This window comes from Propithecus coquereli, unplaced genomic scaffold, assembly GCF_000956105.1.
Source record: "Propithecus coquereli isolate 6110/MARCELLA unplaced genomic scaffold, Pcoq_1.0 Scaffold107, whole genome shotgun sequence".
In the NCBI taxonomy this organism is placed as follows: Eukaryota; Metazoa; Chordata; class Mammalia; order Primates; family Indriidae; genus Propithecus; species Propithecus coquereli.
In genome coordinates this window covers 1,893,822-1,910,456 of record NW_012134636.1, presented here as the reverse complement: position 1 = coordinate 1,910,456, position 16,635 = coordinate 1,893,822, and the positions used below count along the sequence as shown (strand labels likewise).

The following is a 16,635-nucleotide window of genomic DNA, read 5'->3' as shown; positions in this document are numbered from 1 at the left end:
ACGCATCTCCTTCCTGGCGGGGGCAAAGCTCCGCCTTCTCACGGCTCTGAGTCCCGCCTGTTCGCCATTTAGATTGACAGGCAATCTAACCAATCAGCGTTTCGAAGTGGAGCACGAGGGCTGCCCTTTCGAACACACATGCGCGCTGTCCACGCTGGGGAGATGGATGGCCGCGGCGTTTGGGGCCGGCTTTGGGGTGGCTGGCGGCGGGGGCTGAGGGTCTGCGCAGCGGCCAAGGACGCAGGCTTTGTCACCAGGGCCCGGTGATTAAACACCTTCTCCTTCCTGTAGGAGGGAAGCTAGGGCAGGGGGTGTGCGGGATCTGGATTGGGTAGAGGTTCTTAGCCCAGCTCTGCTGTGTGACCCTAAACTAGTCCCTTGGCCTCTCTGAGTCTCAGTTCCCTCCGCTGTAAAGTGGGGCCAGTTGTAACTGAGTTTTGGAGAAGCTCAGCCCGGACATTCGGAGGCATTTGTAAGAGGCGGCAGGTTTGTGAAAGGTGTGCGGAGAAAGGAATAGACAGCGCCACGGGAAACGAATGATTCCTTTGTTGCTCTGCCCACTTTTTGTAGGCATCAGCTGCAACCTAGAGGCTCCAGCAAACGGCTGGGGCCCCTCGGGGACCAGCCCTTCCTGCGGCTGCTGCAGCCAAAGAACCTCAGTCGGGAGGAGTTGGTTGAGGTGCTGAGGGCAGCCGTGGTGGACCAGAAAGGTGAGGGTTGCTAGAGACAGCCACAGAGGCCGGGGAGGGTAGTCTGCCGCCGGAACGTTGGCTGGGCTCTCCATTAAAGCCCTTGGTATCAAATCCTGGTTCTGCCTGCCGCTAGCAAGCAGCGTGAGCTGGGATGAGCCACACAGGACGTGTCCCAGCATCATGGCGATAGGGTTGTGGTGGGGGGAGGGTGCAAATGACTAGAGAGCGTGCGCATAGCAGGTGCTCAGTAATGGGAATTGCTATAGCAGTAAATTATTGTTTACTGACGGACAAAGCATAGGCTTTGCAGTCAGACATATCTAGGCTCTGTAATTTAGCTTGCTGTAGGCTTTTAGGAAAATAATTTCTCTGAACCTTAGTCTCTATTCAGTGATGTATTCATTTTCTCAACTGTTTATTCAACATACGCTATGTCCTAGGCACTGTTCTAGGCAATCTTCAATGCTAAAAAAGGTAAATATGGTTCCTGTCCTCAGGGAGCCAACATTCTAGTGGGAGAAATGGGTTAATCAGAAAATAAATGAACAAGTGACTAGTGATCAGTGCTATGAATAAACTAAAACAGAGAGTTATGATAGTACGAACTGTAGAAAGCAGCAGATTGGAGATTCAGGTCTCTATGGCATGACATTCGCACCAGGATGATGTGAAGGAGACAGGCTCTTGAAAATTTGTTGGTTTTGTTTTGTTTTGTTTGACACAAGGTCTCATTCTGTTGCTTAGGTTAGGGTGCACTGGCATCCTCATAGCTCACTGCAACCTCAAACTCCTGGGCTCAAGTCATCCTCCTCCCTCAGCTCCCGAGTAGCTGGGACTACAGGCGTGACACCACGCCCGGCTAATTTTTTTGTTTTTTGTAGAGAGGGGTCTTGCTATGTTACTCGGGCCAGTCTCGAAGTCCTGGCCTCAAGCGATCCTCCTACCTTGACCTCCCAAAGAGCTGGGATTATAGGCATGAGCCACCACACCCAGCTCGTGAAAATTTGGGACAGAGAAAGCAGCAAGTGCAAAGGCCCTGAGGTGGCAGTGAGTTTGGCATATGTGAGGAACAGAAAGAATTTCAGTTTGGGGGGAGCTGGTAACTCAAGCCTGAGAGTTGTCATGGGCCATGGGCTAAGATGAATGAGAAAGTGCTTTGTAAACTCTCAGTGCTGCATAAAGGTTTACTGATGCTTGTGCTGCTGCTGATGTTCATGTAATGTATGTTTCAGGACCTCTAGTGACGCTGAATAAGCCACAGGGTCTGCCAGTGACAGGTATGGGCAGGGCATGTGGAAAGGGAATGCAGTGAAAGGGGGTTTGATGTCGGTGAGGGGGGGAGTAGTGAAGAGAAGGGAATACAGGGATGAAGCTTTGGCCTCTGGGAGCAATTTCTACCTACCTATCTTCCTTTCTTTTCTTTTTCTTTCTTCTTTCTTTTTCTGTTTTTCTTTTTCTCTCTCTTCCTTTCCTTGCCCCTTCTCCTCCCCCATCTCTCTCCCTCTCCTTCTCCCTGTCTGTCCTTCTTGCCTGTCTTCCCTCCCTCCCTCTCTTTCTTAACTCTTGGGCTCAAGCCATCCTTCTACCTCAGCCTCCCTAGTAGCTGGACTACAGGTGCATGCTGCCACACCCAGCTAATTAAAAAAATGTTTTTAGACATTGGGTGGGGGGGGGCTCACTATTTTGCCCAGGCTGGTCTCAAACTCCTGCCTCAGCCTCCCGAGTAGCTGGGACTACAGGCATTAAGCCACTGCACCTAGATCTTCCTTCTTATTTTCCAGGAAAACCAGAGGAGCTAACATTGCTCTCAGTGCTGCCAGAGCTGAGCCAGTCCCTGGGGCTTGGGAAGCAGGAGCTCCAGGTTGTCCGAGCACCTGGGAAGTAAGTGGTGGGGGTGATAGGAAGGTAGGAGGACAGGTATCTATTTGGGGTGGGGGGACAGCTTCTCAGGAATAAGCTGAGACATTTTCCATGGGAAGGTTTGAGATCATACAGGTAGGATACAAGGACTCTGAAAAGGAGGAAGCCAATGGAACTGAGTTCAAATCTTGTGTACGAACTGTGTGATATTAGGCAAAGCATGAAGGGGAGCCTCAGTTCCCTTAATCGTAAAATAGAAAAAATAATTCCTATGCTCAGTGTGCAGTCACTTCTCCAAGCTCATACTCAAGACTGGCCTTGGTAGTCAATCCTTGGTATTCTTTCCTTTAACTGCTATCAATTAGAGATGGTACTTAAGATGAAGTATTTCTGCAGTTCCACAAACTTGTGAGCTTGTTTGTGGGGAGCTTAATTATTTAAGTTCCTAGTCAAACTTAAAATTCCTAGTAGAGTGCCTGGCATATGGTGGACAATCAGCAATTGGTGGCAATTGTTATGACATTTGGCTCTGAGCTTCCTGGCAGCCAGGGCAAGATAAGAAACACATCAAGCTAAATAGTCCTGTTATCAAACAAGGGGAAGCCTTACTTGTTTCTGAGGAGGTGGTCTGGGTTATAGTCCTGGTGTTACTGTTTGGCCTTAAATAGGTCAGTGTTCCTTCATAGGAGTCTCCTTTTTTGTGTGTGAGCCCAAGGGACTTTAACTTGTGTAATTTGTCCCCTTCCTCCAGGGAGACCTCTGGGCTTGTACTCCTTTCCAGTTGTCCCCAGACAGCAAGTCGCCTCCAGAAGTTCTTCACCCACTCACGGAGAGCCCAGAGACCCACAGCCACCTACTGGTGAGAGGTGCTGGGAGGTTCCTAGGACAGTGGGGAGGTCCCAGCAAGCCACTCTCTGACCTCCTCTTGCCCTCTTTTCAGTGCTGTCACCGATGGGATCCCAGCTGTTTCTGAGGGGAAGATCCAAGCAGCTTTGAAACTGGAACACGCTGATGCAGTCAATCTTGTGAGTCAGCATTTGAGCCGGAAAGAGGAGGGGTCCTTCTGGATATGTTACTCCTATGGAGGAGTCAGGGGTGTGGACTTGGGGTGGCTGGCTCTCCTGTCCCCTAAAACAGGCGAAGGACCACTGCCTGTGCTGGGGCCCTGTCCTGAATCTTTTGGCAGCAGGGACGATCTGGGTACGGTTCCCAGGTGTGTGTGAAGCTTGTGCATTCTTGGCTGGCACCACAGGTAGTTCCAGTGAAGGACCCCTCCCGAAAGGACATCCTAGAAGGTGTCAAGAAGACCCTCAGCCACTTCCGTGTGGTGGCCACGGGCTCTGGCTGTGCCCTGGTCCAGCTGCAGCCAGTGACAGGTGGGTCTGGACTCCCAGCCAGCCTTCAGAGCAGGACTTGGCTTGGGGACGCCAGGGGGTGGGAGGACAGTGGTGCTCCTCAGCAGCAGCCTAGGGAACATTCGATGGGCCCCATGGGTGTATGTGACCAGGCCCAGCTGGCGGAGGCAGCTTCAGGCTTGCACCCCACGAGTTTAGCACTCCCGCAGAAAAGAGCAGTCCTTACTCCCAGTAGCCTCAGCAGTTAGTTCAGGGTTGCATCTCATCATGAGCAAATCCCACAGGCCAGGTGGGTGGCAGTTTTGATTGTCCTGACCTGGTCTTCTGCCCCTCTCTGGAGGCAGCGGCTGTAGCACCCTCACTGAAAGCACATGATTTGAGAATGGAGGTGGTGTTTCCCCAAAGGAAAGGGGGAGGGACGGTGCTGGGCGAGACGGCAGCTGCGCACCGTCCATCTTGTCTCTCCTGTCGCCCAGTGTTCCCCAGTCAACTGCAAGTGCACATGGTGCTACAGCTCTGTCCTGTGCTCGGGGACCACACGTACGCTGCTCGCGTGGGCACTGTCCTGGGCCAGCGCTTTCTGCTGCCAGCTGAGAGCACCAAACCCCAAAAACAGGTACTCAAGGCCCCCTGCCTGCTGCCTTGGTTGGGGGAGCATCTCCAAACCCAGCTATGCAGCCCGGGACTGGGAGGCAGCCCTCTTGGCTTCCCAGGCTGGCTGTGCCCCTACCTTGCTGTGTGGCCTTGGGCAACTGACACCCCTTTCTTGGGCCTCATTCTGCCCATCTGTTCAATAAGGGAGTCGAAGTGGCTGATTTCTAAAAGCCCTTCCAAGTCTGCCATTCCTTAAGTCTGTTTGGTGCAAGGGATGAAAGAGCTTGCATGTGTATTTGCGTCCCTCTGTCTGCGCTAACGGTAACCCACAGTGCCGGCGTCTTAGCACAGTAACTTCTCCCCCACGTTAAGTTCAGTTAATGGGAGGTGGCTGGGAGTGGGCTCTGCCCCAAGCAGTCAGTCGGATCCAGGTGGTTGCTGTCTAGCCAGGTGAGGGGAGATGGCGTAGGTTCACGTGGATGAGGTTTTTGCGGGCCGGGTCTGCAAGTGGCATGCACACACCCCCACTCCATCGGCTCAGTTACGTGGCCTCACCAAACGGCAGGAGGGGCTGGCAAATGTAGTTCAGCTGTGCGCCCAGGAGGAAACTGATTTGGTGAACCCCCAGCCAGTCTCTGCCACACCGTGGGTGCTGGTGTGTGTGTGTAGAAAGGAAATGACTAACAACTGCAGACTGGAGAGAGAGGAATTGCCTTACTCCCATTCCCGTTGGAGCTGGGTACTCAGCGGGTCGGAATTTATGTGGCTCAACACCGACCGCCTCTCCCACTCCAGGTCCTGGCTGAAGCTCTCCTCAGACGCCTCCACCTCACCCCCTCCCAGGCTGCCCAGCTGCCCTTGCACCTCCACCTGCATCGTCTGCTCCTCCCAGGCACCAGGCCCAGGGACACCCCTGTCGAGCTCCTGGCACCTCTGCCCCCTTATTTCTCCAGGACCCTACAGTGCCTGGGGCTCCACCAACAATAGTCCCCCTCTGTTCCGGACCCCCCACTGAAAGGCAAGGGGTGCTGCAGCCGGGCCCAAGGAGAATGAGGTCAGTGCTCTACATGCAATAAGGCCGTGGTTTAAGGTCCTGGGCTCTGTGGCCAAACACACCTAAGATCAACTCCTCTTTAGGCCACTTGCTTGCTGTATGGCTTTGGGCAAGTGACTTCACCTCTCTGGATGTGAGATAATAAAAGTTCCTACCTCATGGTATGGTTTTCAGGATTTGCTAAGCAAGTAAATGTTTGTCATGGACCATGCTTTCTGCTGGGTTGAATATATAATCTTTTTTTTTTTTTTTTTTAGAGATAGGGGTCTCACTATGTTTCCCAGGCGGGTCTTAAACCCTGGCCTCAAGCAGTCCCCCCACCTCGGCCTCCCCAGTCGCTGGGATTACAGGCAGGAGCCACCACACCTGGCAGCACACACTGTTGTGCGGTCTGCACGTGCACGCAGCTCCATCCGTCTCCAGAACTCTTCGTCTTGCAAAACTGAAACTTTGTGCCCCTTAAACACTAACTCCCCATTTCCCCCTAGTAGCCCCCATTCTACTTTCTGTCTCTATAAAATTGACTATATAAGTGGAGGTGTTGATCTTTTGCTTTAAAAAATTGTGAAATATATCAAACACACAAATAGTGCCCAAAGCATCTCTGTGATTTAGAGAATAAAGCTACCCCTCGGTATTTGTAGGGGATTGGTTCTAGGACCCTCCTTGGATACCAAAATCCATGGATGTTCAAGTCATTATATAAAATGGTGTAGTATTTGCGTGCAGCCTGGGCACGTCCTCCCCTAGACTTTACATCATCTCTAGACTCCTTATAGTACCTAATACAATGGAAATGTTATGTAAATAGTTCTACTGTATTTTAAAATTTGTTTTTTTATTGTTATTGTTATTTTTAGTACTTTTGGTCTGCAGTGGTTGAATCCGGGGATGCGGAGCCTGCGGATAAGGAGTGCTGACTGTAATTGTGAAGTGACACCCACATAACCCCCCTCGGGGCGTGAAGTAGAAGCACCCTCTTGCCTGTAGAGCAGCAATTCGCAACCCTGGCCCCACATTAGGATCCCCTCCCCCAGCCCCTTCAGGAAACTGAAGTCCCATGCTGCCCCGTGATTCTGCACCCCAAAGATTCTGGTTTACTGAGCCTAGAGTGGAGACCCTGGCATCGATGGCAACTTTTTAAAAGTTCCCGAAGGGTTTCTACTATTCTAGGTTAGAAACTACTGGCCTGACTTGGGAGAATTCTTTGCTTTTCTTTTTTTAACCACATATATAGGCATCCCTAAACAATACACGTATTTCATTTCGCTTGTTTTTGGGGTTTCCGTAAATGGAACCATGCCGTATGTTTCGTGATTTGCTCGTGCTCCTAGTTGTGAGCGGCATCTGTGTTGTGTGTCACATGGTTTGAATTCCAGTCTTGACAGGCCATAGTTTATCCATATTACTGCTTTCTTTCTTTTTTTTTTTTTTTCTTTTCGTCAGCAAGTAGAATGTCCGTTTACTGCTAATGGACAGTGAGGGCATTTGGCTGTTACCCCAGACCTGCCTATGTGCGTTCCTGGTTCAGTTCTGCAGGCGTTTCTGGATCAGAGTATGTGTTTGTATCTTCAGCTTGACTAGTGTCTTAGTCTCCTAGGGCCGCCACAACAAATGACCACAGCCTGAGTGGCTTAAAACAACACACATGTATTCTTAGTTCTGGAGGCCAGAAGTCCAAAACCAAGGTGTTGACAGCACCACCTCGTCCTAAAAGCTGCAGGGGAGAATGCTTTCTAGATTCTCTCGTGGCTCCAGGTGTCTCTTGGCTTGGGGCTGCGCCATACCATTCTCTGCCTCCGTCTTCACACGGCCTTCTCCTGGTCTGTATTTTCTCTTCTGACTCTTAAAAGCACACTTGCCGTTGTGTTTGGGGCCCACCCACATAATCCAGGATGACCTCATCTCAAGATCTTAAATTCAATCACATCTGCAAAGACTCTCTTCCTAAATAAAGTCACGTTCACAGGTTCCAGGTGGACAGGTCTTTTCAGCCCACTACATTCAACCCACTACAACCAGGAAATACCATACTTTTTCCCACATGGGTGTGGCTTGTTGGATATTTCATTTTTAGGTGACTGTGGCCCCTTGCTGAGGAAGGCACAGACCCACTCGCTCTGGAGAGGGGCTGGAGTTCAGGCAAGGTCAACCCTTTCCCCTCTCATGGCATAAACGTTCCTGTGCACATTAGGTGTCATTCTGCTGCCAGGCCCCGCTCATCTTCTGGGGTTGGGGGGACTCCCAGTGGTCAGCATTTCTGGCAATATGTCCTTGCCTCCTACTCACTGCTATATGATCTTTGGGTCCTCTTTCAAGTTTCTTCGTCTGTAAAGCAAAGGCTTATCCTCCCCACGGCCATCCAGGGATGAGAGATGCTACAGGAGACCCTGAACAGGAAGCCCCTGGGCTGTCGCTAGGTAGGAACTGCTGATGGCCTCTCGCTCTTGCTGTGGACCTTGGGTAGAGGGCCTTGCCCCACTTCACCCTCCCATAGCAATGGGGCCGAGCCTAGAGTACATCACTTGCTCCTTTTTATTTGGTGCTGGATCCAGGACAGGGGCAGTGGGGATCAAGGCAGGGGCTTCCTTGGCCACATATCCCCAGCTTCTGGAAGGTATCAACAAGGGCCAGGGGTTCTGGGAAGCTCAGCCTCTTCATGGGGCATGCCTCAGCCTTGGGTTTGTCGCAGAGTCTGGCCTTGAACTTGCCTTTGGCCTTGACCTTCCTATGGGTGCTAGGAAGAGTTCCAACTTCAAAGGACAGAGGAAACAAGGCACTTCCAGGATGGAGGCCTTGAAGGCACAGGGGAGCAACAGCCTCGTTGTGAAAGGAGGGGAGGAGAGAGATGATCAAGAATCTAAGAAGGGGGTTCTGAGGGAGACAAGCCCTTCCCGTGGGGTGCCAGGCAGCCTGGGAGCTGCCCCTCTGCCTGTGTCCTCCAGCCCTGACCCCAGTGCTCAGCACTGCCCACTAGGGTGTGAGTCATAGTTTGAGGCCCACCTTTCTTTGCTTCGGGATGCTGGATGCCAGCTTGAGATCGAGGTTAGGAGGGAAGGAAATGAAAACCTTGGCCATGGGTAGAGTCATCAAGGCCTTGCCTGTGGTCGACAGGGCCTTAGAGCCCACCAGCTTGCTGTGCTGCAGTCTGAAGACCCGCCCCTGCGGTCGGAGCACGTGGGGAGAAGGCAGCCGGGCCTTGGCGTGGAGGCTGGGGAGGTGGTAAGGGGCTGTGGGAGTAAGGGAAGCTGTCAGGGCCTGGGGAGGCCCCAAGGACGACCAGCTGCCCCACAAGGTGTGTGCAGAGGGTGGGCGGGGGAAAGGGGAAGGGCAGGGGGAGGGCAGATGGAGCCCTCCCGGTTCCTCCTCCAGAGGCAATGGGGTGAACACAGGGTTTGAAGTCCACCAGACCTGGGTCTGCATCCCAGTTCTGCCCCTTCTGAGCTGTGCAATCTCGGGCAACTTCTTGAAACTTCCTGATACCTCAGCTGGAAAATGGGGATAACAGCACCTACCTTGCTAGGTTGTTATGAGGACTAAAGGAGCTGAGTAGGTAGCGGCACAGTGTAAACTGTTAAGTGCTGTACAAACATCAGTTCCTTTCCCCCAGAGGTGACTCTGCTTGGAGGCAAAGGCAGAATACTGCAGCAGGAAAAGCCTGGGCTCTGGAGAGAGATTAACCTGGGATTGAGTCTGGCTTCTTTGAGATGAGTATAACTGCCTCACAGAGTGACTACTTGGAGAGAACAATACTCACTTGGCTTTGTATTTTAAAAGGATACTTTGTGAATAGTGGCCTTTACTTGCTACTGGTAGCTCTTTGGTGGGGTGGCAAATCCCGGTGGCTGGGAGGGGCCTGGACAGCAGGAAGAAATTGCCTTGGGATGATAGGGTGTTTGGGGGAAATGGTCTTACCCAGGGCCTGGGGGTTCTTTGGATCCAGTGGCAATCTGTTCAAGGGCTGGGGTAGCCTGTCCCCACTAGCAAAGGTCATGGTGAAAATGCAGCCCATCCTGGTGCTGGGGGGGTCCCACTTCCAGAGACTGGGGCGAACCAGGGCTGTGGCACTTTCTGCCTTGCCTTTCTTCCCCTTTCCGGGGGCTGAGGTGACGGCAGTGGAGTCTGGCTTCTCACTGTGCCCCAGGCTCCTGGCCCCAGCAACTTTCCTAGAAGCTGACCTGTGGGTAGGGGTCCCTGAGTCCTTGCCTTCCCCAGAGCCTTGCTGGGTCAGCAGATGAGGGAGTGCTGGGCGGACCCCCATCCGCCGATGACACATCGCCATGGGCTTCTTGATGGTGGAGCCCTCTACCAGGAGCCGGATGCCCACATACTGGGGCACCTCCACAGCAGGCTGTGGGCAAGAAGAGGAGACAAGGCCCACTCAGACAGTGGTGCCGGGATCCTTGGCCCAGCAGGACCCAAGACAGAGATGGATGGGATTAATTTCTGAGGCATCTTGTCACGAGATATTTCTGGGCTGAGAAATGAGAAGCCCACCTCTGTTCTCTAAGGGATCTGGCCCTGGGGACCCGAATCAGTACCTAGAGAGTCCCAGAGCCCCAGGGATTGGTAACCCAGGGGAGTAGGGGTTACCTAGCCATGCCCCCACCATCACCCTTGCACCCCATTGCCCTCCTAGCTACCCCAGCCCCTGTTAGAATGTGTGTGGTTCCACTTCACAGGCTACTGCTGGTGGACAGCTTCTGGAACTGAGCCACATTCTCTGCACAGAGAATTTGAGTTATGACACCCAGACAGATAAGAGGCTTGGAGACTGCCTAGAGCCTCATATGACACCAAGGTATGAGGGAGCAGAAACTGAGAACCGTCAAGAACACAGTCTGTGGAGAGAATGAAGTAGCAAATATGCAGAGGGTGCAGACAAAAGGGTCTGGGAGAGGCACTCCCTGACAATTTTCTGTTCCTAGTAAGCCAAGCTGTACTTCTTGTAGCTGGGCTCCAGGAGAGCCCCTGTGCCTTGCCAACAACCTGCAGCTAGATCAAAGTGTCTTCTATGTCATTAAAGGATCCTGATTAGAATATATCTAAACATCAGAATCACATGGGGCTTGTTAAAAACACAGCTGTCACTCAGCAGGCTGAGGTAGGAGGATCACTTGAGCCCAGGAATTGGAGACTGCAGTGAGCTATGATGGCTCACACCTGTAATCCTAGCACTCTGGGAGGCCGAGGTGGGAGGACTGCCTGAGCTCAGGAGTTTGAGCCCAGCCTGAACAAGAGCGAGACCGTCTCTACTAAAAATAGAAAAAATTAGCTGGGCATGGTGGCATGCACCTGTAGTCCCAGCTACTTGGGAGGCTGAGGCAGAAGGATGGCTTGAGGCTAGGAGTTCGACACCAGCCTTGGCAACATAGTGAAACCCCATATCTACAAAAAAATTTAAAAATTAGCTGGGCGTGGTGGCATGGGCTTATAGTCCCAGCTACGTGGGAGGCTGAAGTGGGAAGACTGATTAGCCCAGGAGTTGGAGGATACAGTGAAGCTATGATGAGACCACTGTGCTCTAGCCTGGGCAACACAGTGAGACCCTGTCTCTAAAAATAATAATAATAATAATAATTGCTAAGGGGAGTGTATAGCTTAAATGGAGAGACCTGGTATCACCTCTGAAGTGTTCTTGCCTAATGTGTTTAACCTGAACCTCATCAAGCTGTTTGACCTAACTTCTAGTTTATGGGACATTCAGATAACAGAAGACGAAGTTAAATAACACCACAAGGAAACAATCAGATAAATTCAGAATGTGGGACAGTTCTACAAAACCACCAGCCCTGGTCCCTTCAAATGATCAAAACTATGGGGAAAGAAAAGGCAGTGGGGCTGACCTAGATTAAAAGAGATGAAAGAGACAATAAAACCAATAAAACCAATGCAAGGTGTGAGCCTTGATTCCCTGCTGGCCTAAAAAACAAAAACAAGAACAAAGCAGCAATAAAGACATTTGGGGGACAAAAGGACATTTGAAAAATGCAGATACTGTAGTCCCCAAGCCAGACATTTTGGGCCAGTCTCTGGGCTGTGGCCCCCTGACATCTAGACCTTTAGAAGGCTTTCCAGGTGGTTCTGGCCTGTGAACCAGCATCTGGGAACCATTGCACTATGACAGTACCTTTTTCTTTGGCTTTGTCATACTTTCCTGTCCTTGTATTTCCTCATTTGCATTTTTGAAATTAAAATGCCAGTGTATTAATTTAAGATATGATCAGTAACTGTAACAAAGACAAGGCCCCTTAAGTCATGGCGATTAGCATGTTCTCTCCCTGTAGCCAAACCTTGAGAGAAACCGAATTCTAACAGAAGGCACTTAATTAAACTGCCACATGAAATTATTTCCAGAGCTCAGAACCCCTGGAGATCGGTTTTCTGACTGATTTTTAAAAATCCTGTTCTATTCTACAAGTAGACTTAAATCTCTTTTTGGAATAGATGAGTAAAATACTGATAATAATAATGACAGCAGCCATCACTAATTGCCTTTTACTGTATGTTGAGGTACTTTTCAGGTGCTGCTATTTAGCATAAAACTCCTAACAACCTTATTAAGTAATAACAACATAGCTAAAACTTGTGTAGCCTTTACTATGTGTCAGGCACTATTCTAAAGTACTTATATCATCAACTCATTTAATTCTCACAACCTTATGTCTTGCTCTGTTGCCCGGGCTAGAGTGCCGTGGCGTCAGCCTAGCTCACAGCAACCTCAAACTCCTGGGCTCAAGCGAACCTCCTGCCTCAGCCTCCCGAGTAGCTGGGACTACAGGTGTCCACCACGATGCCCGGCTGATTTTTCTATGTTTCTGTAGAGACGGGGTCTTGCTATGTTGCTCAGACTGGTCTCAAACTCCTGGCCTTAAGCAATTCTCCCCCACCTCAGCCTCCCAGAGTGCTAGGATTACAGGTGTGAGCCACTGTGCCCAGCCTATTTTTATTCTTGGCTTACAAATGAGGAAACTGAGACTACCTAGAGGTTAGGAACTTGTCCAAAGTCATGCAGATCATAGTTATTGAGCAGGGATTTGAACTCAAGGAGATTCAGAGTCTGTGTTCTTAACATTATGTTATATGCCTCTCTAGAAATATTATCCACATGTATTAACTCATCTCATTCTCCCAAACCCCATGAGAAAGATGGTAATATTATCTCCATTTTATAGATGAGGAAACTGAGGCTCAAGTGATAAAATCACCTTGGTGAGACCAGGACTTGAACCCAGGTCTTGAACTGGGACTGACTGGAGAGCACTGTGCTCTACTATGGGGCTGCCTGGAAGAGGGGGCAGACTTCCTGGGGTCCTGCCCAGGCCTGACCACCTCACCTGCTTGTAGATGAGCTCAAAGGCTCCCGTGTCACAGTTGCGGTCCAGCCTCCGGTCGATGACCACTCGCAGGGTGTCAGCTTGCACGCCAGCACAGAGCCTGGTGGTGACAGCTGTGGAGGGTGCCATAGTGGGGCTAGCATTGATCTCGATCAGCCAGGGTTGGAAGTCCTCACCAAACACAAAGTCAGCACCGTAGAGCTCGAAGCTGGCCTTCCGACCCTGCACAGTGTCCTGGGAGGTCTGAAGTGCGTGGATCACAGCAGCCTTCATGCCAGGCACAATGATGGTGGACCAAGCGTTTGGGGCCCCCATCTCCTGCAGGTGGACCTGGAATCTCTGGCTGGACCACATGTTGTCTGGGGGCAGCAGTGGATGCCGATGGCACGAGTTCTCCAGGTGCTTCTGGATGGAGTTGTTGCACAGGTGCACTGAGCTGGGGCAGAAAGCAGGAAGCTGAGGTCCAGCCCCTGTGCCCTCCCACCCAAACTCAGGCAGGACAGGCAAACCCTGGACTGTTTAACTTGAGATGGGGCACTACTGGACGGCGGGACAAAAAGGACAAAGGCCTGGGCCTCACCACGTTCTTCTAGGGCCAGGACCAGTCTTATCTGTCAGGACTGCTCTGAGGGCACTAACTTCAGGGGCCACCGTATTAAGTGCCTTGTGCATAATTAACCCTCCCAGTGCTTGGAAGGTAAGAAGCTGGGTAAGAGTATGGCCCTGTAGTCACCAAGACGTGTTTAGGTCCCATCTTCACCATCAGCTAGTTGTGAGATCTTAGGCAAGTCATCAACCTGTGTGCTCCTCATATCTGTAAATGACAGTACCCACTTCATTTTTTTTTTTTTTTTTTGAGACAGGGTCTCGGCTCTGTCACTGGGCTAGAGTGTGGTGGTGTCATAGCTCACAGCAGCCTCAAACTCCTGGGCTCACGCAATCCTCCTGCCTCAGCCTCCCGAGTAGCTGGGACTACAGGTGTGTGCCACCATGCCTGGCTAATTTTTCTATTTTTTGTAGAAATGGGGTCTCACTCTTGCTCAGGCTAGTCTCAAACTCCTGGCCTCAAGTGAACCTCCTGCCTTGGCCTCCTAAAATGCTAGGATTATAGGTGTGAGCCACCACGCCCAGCCTTCATTGTGTTTTATGAAGAACAAGTGAGATAATATACACAAAGGCTTAGCAGATTACAGATGAAACACTCAATAATTAATAGCTATAATTATGAGTTTCATACTATTGCCTCCATTCTTTAGATGTGGAAAGTGAGGCTTAAACAGGTTTTCACCTGACCAAAGTCACACAACTTGGAAGGTGAAGAGATGCAATTTGAACCCAGGCTTCAACCGGGCTTCTTGTACCACCCCTGAGTTAATACCACATCTTGCCTTTATCCTGTTCAATTTTTCCTGATCTCCCTTCACCCTGCTCTACGTTTTCTTTCCTTTTTTTCCACATAACATGAACTACCTTTTAACCTATTAGATAATTTTACTCATGTCCATTGCTTGTCTATTTCTCCCTGCTAGAATGTGAGCTCTTGAGAATGGGGATCTTGTATTATTCACTGCTACATCCCAAGTGCCTAGAACAGTGAATGGCACAGGTGCATACTCCGTAAGCATGTGCAGGGTGGCGGGATGGCTGGCTGGATGAGGACCTGCCTGCCTGCCTGCCTGCCTGCAGAGTCTGTGTGGAGCCCAGCGTTGCTGCCTGAGTCCCCTGCACTGCCATTGCTTGCTAGCTCCCCAGCCAGACTGGGCGCTCAAGGGAAGTGAGGTGGGGCTCACTTGTCCAGGTTCTTCAGGGAGAAGGGCTGCGTGGAGAAGCGGATGTAGCTGTCTCGGTAGAACCACACGGTAAGTGGGTTCCAGTCGGTCACCAGGAACCACTGTCTCAGGTCAAACTTGGTGCCAAAGATGAGCAGGGGCCGCTCGATATACTTCTGCACCACCCACTTGCCGTCCTTCATCATCATGGGGTTGCCGTCCACCAGCTTCAGCATCTCCTCCAGGTGGTCCATACACATGATGCCTAAGAGGGGAGAGGGTGGTCTGGGATCAGGAGGTCAGGCTTAGGCTAGGAGAAGGGCCAGGGGACCACAAGCAGCTCATCATAATCTCTCACCTCACAGAACTGATAGGGCCGAGCAGGTAAGACTGCCTCCCTCACTCAGAACCCTGTTCCCTTTGGGAAAGCCAGGAATTTGCAAAGGATTTTAAATTTTTTCTAATTAACCAGTTTTGTTTGACTGAAAAGGAATCTATGCATGGATAAAAATTTAAATAGTATTGGGCTTTTCAAAAAGCATGTGCACATATTATTCTTCCCCCAATAGTTAACACCATAAAACAAAAACAAAAATTAGTACAAAAGAGTATAATACAACAAAAAATATGTCTCCTCTAGAGGCAGCTAATTGCTGCTTCCAGGTGCTTGCGGGTATCCTTCCAGGTTATGTGAGAGTGTATAGTCTATATGTGCCTTGGTTTCATAGGATTGTATAAATTAAAGCATGTTAAGGATTTCTAGGCACTTGGTGAGCATTCAGTAAATGTTAATTCCTATCATTATTATTACTTGTAGAATAAATTTCTAGCCATAGATTTGCTGGCTCCAAGGTTATGTGCATTTTTCATTTTATATTGCCAAAGATGTTCTACCAATTTGCAGTCCTAATGAGAGTATATGAGACTGTTTGCCCACATCCTACTCAACATTGTTTTTTTTTTGCCTACCCCGCCCCCTCAACACTGTTGATTGATTGATTATTTATTTATTTTAGCCATTCTCCTAAGAAAAATATGGCATCTTATTTTAATTTTATCTCATTCTGAGGTTATCTTATGCTTATAAGGTATCATTTTAATGCTAGTAAATATCATAATCATGTTACAAAAGAAACATACACACTCACAAATCAATCTCAATACTTCATTGTTTAGGCCCCAAAGAAGCCTGATCACTTGCCAGTGGCACAGAAAAACTTGTGACTGGTTTCTAGACCAGATCTTTTTTCAAAATGGCAAAATCAATCCCCAGGATTCCCAAGGATATGATGGCTTGTATATCAAAAGATTAAGATTCATGCCCTTTGACCCAACAATTTCATTTCAGTTTATCCTAAGGAAATAAATGGAAAAGGCCACAAAGATATCTGCACGGGATGTTCATCATAATGTTGCTTATAATAGCAATCAATAAATGAACAAATAAATAGGAAGAAACTGGAGTCCATCGAAATATCCATCAGAAAAGGATTAGATAAATCTATGAAGGTACATCCAAACAAGATGAGACTATGCAGCTGTAAAACAGAATGAGGTAAGAGAGTACATACTGTACTTTTATATAAGTGATTGATTGAATGATTATAGACAGTGCCTTGCTTTGGTGTTCAGGCTAGAGTACAATGGTGTCATCATAGCTCACTGCAACCTCAAACTCCTGGGCTCAAGTGATCCTCCTGTCTCAGCCTCCCAAAGTGCTAGGATTACAGGCATGAGCCACTACTCCCTGCCTATACAAAATTTAAAAACAGGCAATCTATGGTCTTATAAGTCAGGATAGGAGTTACCATTGTGGGGAGGTAAAGATTAGGAGGAGGTATGAGAGGGGCCCTTTAGGGTACAAGTAATGTTTTATCTCTTTTTTTTTTTTGAGACAGAGTCTCACTATGTTGCCCAGGCTAGAGTGCCATGGCATCAGCCTAGCTCACAGCAACCTCAAACTCCTGGGCTCAA

At 49.8% G+C, this 16,635-nt stretch overlaps 2 protein-coding genes across 3 annotated transcripts in view; one reads left to right on the top strand and one right to left on the bottom strand.

Annotated features, from left to right (window-relative positions):
* Positions 1-138: 138 nt before the first annotated feature.
* RPUSD3 (RNA pseudouridylate synthase domain containing 3) lies at positions 139-6,450 on the top strand. 2 transcript variants are annotated; one of them, XR_001137610.1, is made up of 10 exons: positions 139-263; positions 571-710; positions 1,925-1,969; positions 2,474-2,573; positions 3,304-3,411; positions 3,493-3,577; positions 3,805-3,928; positions 4,384-4,523; positions 5,297-5,555; positions 6,416-6,450. XR_001137610.1 is itself a non-coding variant. In XM_012646842.1 (9 exons), the coding sequence occupies exons 1-9, from the start codon at positions 139-141 to the stop codon at positions 5,486-5,488; spliced, it is 1,059 nt and encodes a 352-aa protein (XP_012502296.1). In that variant the 3' UTR covers positions 5,489-5,717. The 2 variants fall into 2 exon arrangements, 1 of the variants encoding a protein (XP_012502296.1); XM_012646842.1 differs by lacking the exon at positions 6,416-6,450 and having other exon boundaries at positions 5,297-5,717.
* A 1,588-nt stretch (positions 6,451-8,038) lies between these two features.
* Positions 8,039-16,635, bottom strand: part of TTLL3 (tubulin tyrosine ligase-like family member 3) — a 21,825-nt gene continuing 13,228 nt past the window's right edge. Inside the window, 8 exon segments of the mRNA XM_012646774.1 lie at positions 8,039-8,129; positions 8,131-8,246; positions 8,249-8,341; positions 8,343-8,375; positions 8,559-8,785; positions 9,762-9,906; positions 12,893-13,328; positions 14,683-14,926. Coding sequence (XP_012502228.1) covers positions 8,039-8,129; positions 8,131-8,246; positions 8,249-8,341; positions 8,343-8,375; positions 8,559-8,785; positions 9,762-9,906; positions 12,893-13,328; positions 14,683-14,926 — 1,385 coding nt within the window.

Bases quoted from the DNA above. Each gene is read 5' to 3' on its own strand.
- RPUSD3 (XM_012646842.1), top strand. From the start codon at position 139: ATGCGCGCTGTCCACGCTGGGGAGATGGATGGCCGCGGCGTTTGGGGC. The intron at 3,578-3,804 runs GTGAGTCAGCAT...CTGGCACCACAG, and splicing joins ACGCTGATGCAGTCAATCTT to GTAGTTCCAGTGAAGGACCC. The intron at 3,929-4,383 runs GTGGGTCTGGAC...CCTGTCGCCCAG, and splicing joins CCAGCTGCAGCCAGTGACAG to TGTTCCCCAGTCAACTGCAA.